This window comes from Sinohyriopsis cumingii, chromosome 6, assembly GCF_028554795.1.
Source record: "Sinohyriopsis cumingii isolate HCF-2022 chromosome 6, ASM2855479v2, whole genome shotgun sequence".
Taxonomy (NCBI): domain Eukaryota; kingdom Metazoa; phylum Mollusca; class Bivalvia; order Unionida; family Unionidae; genus Sinohyriopsis; species Sinohyriopsis cumingii.
Window position 1 is genome coordinate 130,422,271 of NC_142966.1, and position 12,173 is coordinate 130,434,443.

At 34.1% G+C, this 12,173-nt stretch overlaps 1 protein-coding gene across 2 annotated transcripts in view; it reads right to left on the reverse strand.

Annotated features, from left to right (window-relative positions):
• Positions 1-12,173, reverse strand: part of LOC149797965 (uncharacterized) — an 85,352-nt gene that overhangs the window by 44,005 nt on the left and 29,174 nt on the right. For both annotated transcript variants that reach the window (XM_089963048.1, XM_089963047.1), the window contains exons 3-6: positions 8,803-9,110; positions 6,877-7,134; positions 5,571-5,717; positions 3,680-3,786 (exon numbers count right to left, since the gene is read on the reverse strand). In XM_089963048.1, the coding sequence (XP_089819174.1) occupies positions 3,680-3,786; positions 5,571-5,717; positions 6,877-7,134; positions 8,803-9,110 (820 nt within the window). The remainder of the gene's footprint in view (positions 1-3,679; positions 3,787-5,570; positions 5,718-6,876; positions 7,135-8,802; positions 9,111-12,173) is intronic.

The window sequence follows — 12,173 nt, forward strand, 5'->3', positions numbered from 1 at the left end:
GTTGCTGTGACATATAGTCCTAGTACATGTGTGAAAGTAAATAATTCAATACACTGTAGGGAATAATTTATGTAATGTGATGATGCAGATGCTGCATATTACAAATGCAACACCTCAACTAAATATGAGGTATTCCAAATCATTTGTCATAATGTAAAGGGTGACTTGGCATGGAATGAACCATACCATTATACCACAAAGTCTGAATGGCATGCTGACAAGAAATTTATTAGTAGTTGACCAAAAATCAAACACAATTTTTAAAAATTATGACTGAACTCTGTTTTAATAAAAATGTCAACTCTTAAGTCATTCTATAACCAAAAGATAGAGTTGGAACCAATTTAATGAATACCTGCCAGACAACTATCAACTACTCAAAAATTAAAACAAACCCAATCTGAACCACTTTTGAAATCCTTTTGGAAGTAAATTTCACCGTGTTCAAAGAAGCTTGTTGCCAGTGTTTCCATGGCTTTTTGTACTCGCAATGACCCCAAATTAGGTATGCAGCACCAAAAAGTGGGAGCAGGGCAAATGTACAGTGTCTAAAACTAAAATTTATTTCTAAGGAAAGAAGATCTATTAATTTCAATGAAGTTCAAACTATATAAAGCATTATTTTTCAGCACAAAATACTAAACTGACTCTTAACACTTAAATCATTCTTTGAATGGCCCTTTGAACAGCCTCTCTTAAGAAATTTCCTGTTTTCTTTCATTAGCAGCAGCAGATATGTCTATTCTGCAAAGAAAACCCACTTTTAGAGGGCAATGGAATGTGAGGAACAACAAAATAAATGTCAGCGTTTTAAATCTCTGCTATGTACTTATTTATGCTGATTCATGTACAGCTTTTGTTTTGTGTGGTAACAGCATGATCATCTGATTTCTGGTGTCATACCTGGACAGCATATTGGTAAATAGTAGTATGCTGAAATAAAGCTGATTGGGAAGCTGATATTTTTTTTTCAAGGTGTGTGTTGCTTGCACAAAAGATAATACATTCCAACATCGTTGGCACTCTTTCAATCATCTTTCTTGAAATTTTCTGTAATCTTGTGAGTAGGGTTTATGACTGATCATTTGTATTTTTTGTTCTATGTCCACTGACTTCCATTGCTGAACAGCAGATGAACTTTTAAAACTCAAATCATGCAAGGCAACCTGTGCTATTTTGTATTCATATATGTTGCTATTTATAGCACAAGAGGTGTGATTCTTGGCAAAGCATGATGGTGGGAATTGGTATAGATTACCATAACACAACATGCGAATTTCCAACATCACACCATATTTATAAACTCATGGAATTAGCAATTAATGTATTTGTTTACAGCGGGCATTAAAAAGCAGTTCCATGAAAATGGTGTAGAGGCATCAAAACTCGCTTTCATGTGAATCGGGTAGAGGCGTCAAAAGGCACTTCCATGAGAATGGGATAGAAGCGTCCAAAGCTACTTAACTCTTTACCTCATAGAGCATAGTTACCAAGTGCAGCGTGCTATAAATAGAACACCTGTTACCTATTCGACTCCAAATTCATAGGCCTGCCTGTTAACTGTTAAGCAATGTAGTATATGTTACGTTTAACAGCAATTTTCACCATTTTACATTTTTGGTACACATCTATCATGTGTGGAAAAATTTAAGAGTAAAGTCCAATTGTTATAGCCGTGTAATTATTTTTCACGGAAGAATTTTTATGTGCTTTAAAATCTTGAGAGAACTTGTTCACCGTCAAATCAGTGAGACCGTGTGACCAACCATAGCTGCCATTTCTCATACTCGAAATTTACACATTTTTTGTCCGCATCTACATCACTAAGTCACCTGAATTTGATAATTTATAAAAACTAATTGCAGCCTACATCAATATAAAAGCCTTTACCTAAGTTATTGAATCTTTCATAGTTGTGATTCTAATCATGAAAACTTCGTAAGTACTGAATGAAATCCATGACCTCCATTTTGGAGATTATGAACCAGTTACTTTAAATAGCAGATATTGACTAGGGCATAAACAGTGACCACATGATCTGACGTAATTGTCATTCTCAGAAATTAATGTAGTATTTAATAGGGGTCTTTCCCCGATGGTGGCGCTACAAAAACCAGCTTAAAATGGCTGATGTTTACAGCATCTGTCAAAAGGCGCTTCCATGCGACTGGAGTAGAGAAGTCAAAAGGTGCTTCCATGCGAATGGAGTAGAGATGTCCAAAGGCACTTGCATGAGATAATGGGTTAAATGAGGTAACAAGTTAAGGACAAGATTTTTAAGACAGCTGCCATGGTGGCCATCAGATTCACACCATTTCCATTTACGAACAACTAGGCATCATAAAAGTATTCTGAAGAAAGCCCAATGTCAATATAATCATCCATCTGGGAGACACCAATAATAAGATTTTCAAAATGGCCATTATGGTGGCCATACTGAAGGTCAGATATTCATAATTTTCAATTAGGAACAACTAGACAACTAGGAAATCTTCTGGTGAAGACCCTATGTCAATGTGACTTTCTGTTCAGGAAGAGTAGTGTTGGATGTCAGTTCAGCACCACTTTTATTTAGAACAATCAGACATCATAACAAGTCTCTTAGTGAAAAGCCCAAAACCATCATTTCAGGAGCAATAGAGACAAGATTTTCAAGATGGCCACTGTGGTGGTAGTATCAGACATCAAATTTGCATCATTTTTTCAAGTATAATCTACCTGACATCAGAAAGTGTTTCAGAAAAAAAATCCCAGATCAATATGACTTTCTCTTTAGGAGAAGCAAGATTTTCAAAATGGATGCCATGGTGGCTATAATGGATGTCCGACTGCTGGCACCCTTTTCATGCAGGACCAACTACATATCAGAAAACACTACGTATCCATCTTTCACCAGGACCAACTACATATCAGAAAACACTACGTATCCATCTTTCACCAGGACCAACTACATATCAGAAAACACTACGTATCCATCTTTCACCAGGAGTAGTGATAAAAAAAATTTCAAGATGGTCCCTTTGGCAACCACACTGGATGTCTGAGTGACAATTTTAATTTAAGACCAACGAGATCAGAAGATAAATGTGTGTGTAGTGACAAACATATTTTAGTAAATGGATGAATAGTTGAATGAATCCATGACAGAGTTATAAAAAAATGAATAATATCTGTAGAGTCCAGTCATATGATAAAGGTAACTAAAACTTTCAAATTAGCTAATAGAACAGCTGGATATAACCATGAAATCTTGAATGATGAAAAGACAGAGTTGTGTTATTTAAAGTGGATTTACAAGTTGTCAAAAATAGGATCTGATACAGACATATTCAGTATTTACTGTTAAAAGGTCCCTACAACTGACTGAGTCATAAGAAATACTGGTGTCTAAAATTTACATGGATGTCTTGCAGACAGATTGGTCTGCATCTATTGCATCATTTTATGAAGAAGTGACATCAGACTTCAAACCACCCCATAGTATGTGTACAGGTTTGGATGTGGATTTGTTAGGCAATTCACAACCTTTTTGTAATGAATGAAATTAAATTCTAGCATAACAATTAATCCATGGTATCTTTTTGAGCTGCACATTAAACATGAATTTGTCAAAAACAACATCCTTAACAGAATTTGTACAAATGATGCACAATAAATAAAACGTTTAGTTCTAGTTTACCTTTTTGGTACATAAACCATAGTTCTAGAGCAGAGTATTTCATCACTGAAGTTAGAAAATGGTTCATCATCATCAGAGATCTCGAATTCTCCTGTGGTTGGGTTCAACTAATAAAAAAGAAAATGTTTCAACATTAATATAGATCCCCATCTTAAACAACCTCACTATTACATAATGTCCAAGAGTTCTACTGCAAGCTTTTGAGCAAGAAAGTCCAAATTGAATCACACTGCGATCTGATAATTGGCGTACACAACAGAAATAGTCTCCAGCTCTAGTCTTTAACCTATGAGGATGATACCTATGCCCTGTTCCCAGTCCTACAGTCTTATGCCCAAGTTCCAAGTTCTCTTGTCTTTTACCTCTGAGACTGACTTGATATTGCACCCACTTCCCAGTCCTCCAGTCTTTACCTGACACTGATTCAGTACAACACCCAGTTCCTATTCCTCTAGTACCTGTGGAACTGACCCTTTACTAAACCTAATTCCATCCTCCAGTCACTCAATTTCCAGTCTTTATTTAAACTATGAGACTGATTCAGTACAACACCTAGTCCCCAGTCTTACCCGTATTTTAACATTCATGCAAATTCTTGTTGAAATTAAGCACGGTAGGAAAGGAATGAAAAATTAGGTATCAAACTAAAAAAGTGCTATCAAAATAATTACATGCTATTGTAAGTTACAAAACATTTCAATTTTGGAATTTTGAGCTGTGTTTGAGTCTCTCAAACAAACAAAGTATGTGTAATACAGAACTGGATATATAGCAAGGACTCTGCTATGACCCGAGAGATACATTAATAACAAAGCCACACTCTTTCAAAATAAACATGCTCACCAACATTATAATATACATTAGCACAAAAGTTTCTCACTCTATCAATATATTTTATCACTTATGGGGCAATTTCATCACCGACAATTTGTAAATAACATCATTAAAAAAAGTCCAATTCATACAAAATTAGTGAAACAAATGTAATTTCTCCATTTTGCAAGCCTGGGCAAGAAAAATACATTGGTAATATCCAATAAGTATAATTTATATTACATGATACGAGAATGAAATTGTGAGACTCATCATTGTTTTGTCAATGGCAAATGTCACTTTGTATCATTGTCAATTGCATTCAACACATTTTGGACACAATGCTTGTACCTGATGGTAGCATTTGTAATTGCCAACATGAATCCCAAGTTTTCAGATGGCAACTGATTTTAATAAAAATGACATGTTTAGTGACTGAAAATTTAGAAGTCTGTGCTGTTGTCTGCAAATTTATCCCTGATAGTCCCTGATGTCTGCTAGTGTAACATATCCTCCTGGTCATATAAACTGTAAAAAGGGACTAAATTTCTCACCAATGCAGAAATACATAATTTTGCAACAAAATGAACAAATTTTAGTTTGAAAAGCACAATTTCAGTGAAATGTTGGAAATAAGAAAGAAAATACTAAATAAGTAATTGGTATTGACTCAAGCTGAATATGAGTCAGATTAGAAATAAATAATTCCAGAGTGCAGCCCTTTTCTTGTAATCCAGATAATTAAATACATCAGTATTTTTCTGACAAATTTGGCCAACTACTTTGAAAATTCTAGTGCCATGCTAGCTTACATACTGTGCACCATAATTCATATCATGTGATACAATTTGTTTAGTTTAATTGCTCTAATTTTTTCTCTGTTTTGACACAAAAAAGACAATTTTGTCATTTTCCAAATTTGAGAGTTGCCACCGACAAATATTGGCTCCTATGTTTTTTTCTCTCCACAGGCTGACATTTAATGGGATCTTTAAATGTGTGGTATGAGGCAACTGTGGAATCCATAAAAATTGTTCACTTATTAATATAATAAAACCCTGTGTAAAAATGTACATACTTCTGACTGTATTTGATCTATAGCATTCTCAGGCTTGATATTTTGTGCAGGATGCTGGTTGGTATCATCCTCCAGCTTTATTTGGAATTGTGACTCGGATGGTTGGGCAGTTTTTGTGGAATCCTTCTTTTGGACTTCTATTGGGTCCTGCAACACACAAGGTATACAGAATAAAGAGATAGAAGACTTATGGAATCCAAATATCCCCAAACTTATTGATGGCCATAAACTATGACAACAATGATGACATTATACAAGTCTTTTCATTAATCAAACATTTTTGGTTGATATACAAGTCTGGATAAATAACAATAATACAAAATGGCAATTGTTTCTTTTTCAAAGCAGAAACAGATGCCTGCCTCATCCCCAGATGAAATAACTCCCCTCATCGGACAATTGTGTAAAAGTTACCAGATCCTAGTAATCTTAGGAACTTCAAATGGCACCTGTTTTTCAATTTTTATATTATTAATTACTGGGTCAACATGTGGGTGTATCTACTACACACGAATGCCAATACCATCAACTATGTAGCATCATTTCTTGGTGAAATGTGCACTGTCGAGATGGTATGGGGGTTGAAGCATGCAGTCAAGGTGAATGGTGCAGTAACTCAGTGACCTGGTTTTAAATCTCTATAGAGTACAAATTAAAAAATGTCTCCAACCTGTGTGATAATATTTTTTATTCATATTTAAAAATTCTGCTAATGTTAACAAGTATCTCCTATCTATTTTGTGTGTGTGTGTGTGTGTCTCTCTCTCTCTCTCTCTATATATATATATTTAAACATATATATATTTAAAAATTCTGCTAATGTTAACAAGTATCTCCTATCTACTTTGTGTGTGTGTGTGTCTCTCTCTCTCTCTCTCTCTCTCTCTATATATATATATCTATGTGGAGAGAGAGAGAAAGGATGGACTCTAGTATTCATCCCTGAAATCCATTATGATCCACCCTCAATAAACTAATGTGAAAAAGCTTAACATCTATGCTGTCACCATCAATAAAGTATTGAGGTAAATGTATATCATAATTCATCTCAAACCACTTCAGATATACATGGCAGGCATAAAGAAAACTAGTGTTGACCCAAGACTGGATCCTGACAGTGGTATGGTCCTTGATCTCTCGGCTTGCCTCTATACAAGGGAAGCCTTTTCCAAAAGCCAAAAATTGGGACATTTCTCGTGTGACCATTATTAACAGGTTCAACTGTACTGACAGGTTTGATTGCTAGTTTTATTTTTCCTAAGTAATAAATGCTGTTCCAGTACTGTACAAGTCCTGTGCAACTTACGCTTTTTCTCCTTTTCACTCGCTGGTCTACATATATCTCGCTACTTTCATAGACTTGCCAAGCTTTTCGACTGATTGCATCCAGGTTTTTCGCTAGACGATATGTGGATTCCCTTTTAGGAAGAGTAGAGAAACGATTTTTAGCTTTCCCTGCATCTTTGTTTTTCTCCTCATCTCGTTTGGTGGTATTGTCTTTTTCACCTGAGGTAAGTGTAGGGATATCCTTGTTCTCATTCACTGTTTTACCTTCCTTTGAAGCCTGAATTTTTCAAGAAAAAAAAAACTATTTAAAAATAATGCAATTATATTCCAGTTTAGCTAATTAAATGTTTGTAAACTTTGCTAATCTGGCATTATCAAACGTTAAATTTGTGTGAATTAAATACTGTATATAGATTCTTCACTCACAAGCAAATATATGTATATATATTAACACCCAGATGAATATAAAATTTACCTGTCTGATGGACAAGCTAACAGCTGGTAATAATTTAACAATTATTTGCCATAACAAAATCAGATCTTGTGAGACACTCAAGGTATCTAAATATCCAGTTTGGTCTGTTTTGGCTCAACAGTTCCTGAAATACTGTGCTAACACAAAGAGTGATGGACTAAAGGATGGAATTATCGATAGCAAAAAATAGTATGTCTCCTTTAAGTAGGATGAAAGATATAATTCAATAATATTTCACAAAATTTAGTTCCTCCCAGAATATTAAATCAAGTAAATGTACACTGATAAATAAGGAAAAAATTAGGGCTAGGTCTGCATATAAAGAATAGCTGAATGAACAAGAGGCCAAAGTTTCTAATATTGCTCTCCTACGTATGTTGGGATATGAGTAGTTACTTACTAGCATATGTGAATGTGCTAAGTATATCTATTCCTTTCTAAGACTGCGAATCATCCTTTGATTTTCAGAGTGCACTTGTTTTTTGTCTGAACTATACATAATTTCTTAAGTTCACTAAATATCTGCTCATTTGTTAAGTGTGTTTAACGTTTACTGGCCCTCTCTGATAAATATCTTGCCTGGGTGTTGGCATTACACGTTATGTGATTTTTTTTGAGCTAAAATATTTTTTCTTTTATATCAAGAGCATTAATATTTTGTTCCTAATAATATCATGGATATAATATGGTGTCATATTGCTATAAATAAGAGCAAATTATTTCTTCCAGTTATTGACAGGTAAAATTAAACAAAAAATTGTCAGACTCCTGCCCCACAACAATAAATTGTTGGTCTCTAATATAATTGCAGTATACTGTTGAATGTATCACGGTATGTTGAGAAATACCACAGGATAACATTTTTAAAGGTACCCAGCTCTAATAACAATGGTACGGCTAATATAAATCACATTCTTTTTCGCAGCAAATTTTTTGTTTTTGTGATTTTGCAAAAAATCTGTAAGCAGACAACAAAATCAGCAGACTACTAACAAGCAACTATATGAGGGTATTTTAAAGATCTTCATATTTTATTACAACTTCCTTGTTTCTCTGAACCTGTCAATAAATCTAACATCCAAATAATATGTACAGCATGCCATACACCAGTAGATATATGCAAGTGACGCAACTGACAAAACAAATCACGGTGATATAAAAATGTCAGAGGAGAACAAATCTAATAGTGAACAAAAAGCATGCTGTAAAATCAGGGCAATTTGTCAAGGTTGATATAAACAATGACTTGGATAAAGTTTACAGATTTATTTCTTTGCCAGATCCTAAAATTTGCAGGTGTTTTCATCATTGTAAAGAGTATCGCAAACCCCTATTTTTAACAAAACATGTTTGAGAGATGACCTGCAGTTGATTATAAATGGAGTCTTCTCTATATTCATAAATTTTTGTTTTCTAGCTAATTTCTTACAAGTTTATTGCTTGTTGAAATTTTCTTACAATTGAGACTACCTTATCCGATTGCCTGTTGGTGTGTTTTTGCCTTAATCCCAAGCTTATCTGCACAGGTTGATCATTCCTAGCTGGTTCTGAATCTGGCCTGCACTTAAATTCCAGCATACATTTTGCTTTTTTACAATGATTATTTTTCTGCGATTCCACTTTGCCTTCAAGACTATCACAAATACATCCGAGCCGGCAGTATTCCTTGTCACAGACCATGAAATTTTTCTCCGAGTAACTGGGTGACTCGGACTGGCTGCTCTCATCAGGACTCTCGTTGAATTTACATAGATGACAAATGCAGCCATATCGGCAACCTACAGAAGAAATAAAATTCAGATGATGTTATGCAATTTTTATTCATAGCTATCTTTTGGGGTCAAACAGGCAGTCATATTATCTTTTTACAATGTTCTTACAGTCACAAGAAGTAACCTATAGGGATAATCTTAAAATGGTTGTATTATTTAATCATTCTTTCTTTAATATTAATATCAGTTTTATAACAGGACTAGTAACATGGATAAATATAGGTTATGGTTATTGGTAAAATTATTGATACTATACATGAACACTAGTGTTAGTTTTAATAAATAAAGATGAATACTAATGTTACTTTTAATGCGTATACATTAACTCTAGTGTTAGTTTTAGTACATATACATGAATACTAGTGTTAGTTTTAATACATAAATTTATAATATGTGTTAATTTTAAAACAAATTTAAGGTATTTTAAAGAGCTTGCTGTAATTTATCTGAACAAATTGACTGCTGGATTTAAACATTGATGTAATAATACATGAAATGCTAATCAAGAAGGTCCATGAAATACACATATTTGTATACCTTTTGTCAAGTTTTAGCAAGTGTTTTCTAGATGGCAACATTTTGTGTTATGACACAGGCTTATCGAAATGATCATCAGATGAAACATAATGACATAAATCCTTAAGCAGACATTTTCAAACATAAATATGACATATTAAGAAAAAGTAAAATAAGGTTAAAGCTATTTGATGCCGTCCAAGCAGATGGAGCTGCAGTACATGACAAGGATACTGCAATGACAGCTGCTTGATGGTAAGGTTAATATTTTAAAAAATATTACCTGTTAATCATCCCATGGCACTGCTCAAGACCACCTTGACAATCACAAAAAGGAACCAGTAAGAGTTGCAATGAGAGAGAACTTGCCTTTTGCTTCCAGTGAAAACAAGTTGGAGCTGATCAAAGTGATTAGTGACCATAACTTTTTTCACCAACTGCCATGTTTATATATCAAAACAGTCTTTGCATGTTAAGGTTGCAACATTTACAAGTATTTACAAAATCAGTAATCATGTGAACAAATATTTACATGGCTGTCAGTGATGTTGAATTTCTAACACAAATTAAATGATTTCCATCTCAAGTGACCTATTAAGTAAACATTTTCTGCGAATTCTCTTAAAGTATGTATAATTTTCAAACTGAATGTAACATTGTTAGGAAAATGCCAATGTTGATTCGAACAGGTTGTTCTGCACATGGATCAATGATTTACATATAATTCTGATAAAAGTGTTCTTCTAAGTACATTATTTACCTTTTGAGACTTTGATTAGTAACATTTTATTTTACAGAAAACCTTTATCAAGTTTAGAAGTCATTGCTCATGTTCTCAGCCATTTTATAAATCCAATTAAAACTTAGACAGACCAAATTGTATCCATTTCTTTCTTATGTTTTATTTTTTCTCTTCTCTTTGTGCACGTGTCCAGGCAGTATGTTCAGTTGCATTATAAATTTTTTCATCAAGTGAACATATGCAGCAGTACAAAAAAATGATCAAGTCAATCCAATGGACCTGTTACTTAAATTGTCAGATTTAGTCAAGAAATAATGATTTTCAAACCGAATCCTATCAAAAGAAGATATAAACGATGCACAGCAATGAAACAACTGCTAGTTAAGTGAGGTACTGCATGGCTGAACATGGAGCTTGGGGAAAGTTGGAGTTTCAAGCAGCTTTAATAATGTACCATTGTACTTGTTCTTGTATGTGTGCACATTTATAAATTTTGGTAAATGCTGCAGCCTAACCCACCACATGATAACACCAGTTTTACCTGGTTATCTAAATCATAACAGAAAGCACCAGTCAACCAGTTCATGTTATTGATCTTGCTGCTATAAGTGACATTACATACATTAAACAGCCTGTGTCAGTTGCATGTAACAGATCTATTCTTTGTAATTCTATTTCAATTTACCATTTGTCCTCTGAATGAGAGATAAGTAAATGAGCATTCTTTATTATGTAATCAGATGATTTATTACTTTTAAAACAGGACATGTCAGTTTTGAAAAATAGCACTTGCTTAGGGTAAATTCTTACTGTAAGGCATTTGCCCAAATGACACACTGGACCAATCATGAATGTTAGGCACTCCAGTTCGTACAGCATTGAAGCTGTCACAATGTAAAATTCAAGTCAATGTGATTTTTCTTTACTGCAGTGGTGTTCTACTAATAGATATGCAAAAAGTCATCATATCTGATGACTAATATGAACAGTGACTGAGAAATAAACTAAAAATATAAAATTAAATAAAAATTTCTTCAAGATGCATTTCTAAGTTTCATGATGGTACAACTATGTACACAGGGTATACATAACCCATGTGGTCATGAACTAAATGTAAAAACTGAACCTAAGCCAGTAAAATGCAAAATGTGCATGTTATGTCACAGTGACCTCCTTTTGGTGTGATACTGACACAGGTGTATACAGTTGTGCAGTTTGAAGATTCTGGCATGAACAGCTTTTTCTTTTGTAGTTTGAAGATTCTGGCAAGAACAATGTTTGTTATGAGGGTTTAGCACTTGTCAAGATGTATCCACTCACCAAGTTTCCTAATTCCAGGTATAACAAACAGAACTGGGTGCAAAAAGAAAAACTGAGCTAAACAAAACCTTAACCAAATGAGGTAGATATATGTACAAAGTGAAGCCTCTGTAGGTCCCTTATACTAGGGGTAGCTAGGTGTCATGAAATCCATTCCAAACTGCTGCCTAAGAACTTGGAAGAAAGAATGGTTGAGATAAGATACAACTGTACATAAGTATATGCTTTTACAAGACTTGTGTACTGATCAAGGTAATCAATAATAACAAGCTAAAAATTGTAGGCTTCTGTCACTAAAATCACTCAAAACCAACAAAAAAGTGGTTGTAGATTATAGTATCATTTATTATTTGGTGAAAACTGATAAAGATATACCAACCATACAACCAGCCCAAGTACCAGATTGACAGCAGCTCTGATCAAGATGTCCAATAATCATCTGACCTAAGTTCCAAAATCACTATTATCAGTACACCAGTAATGAGCACCTT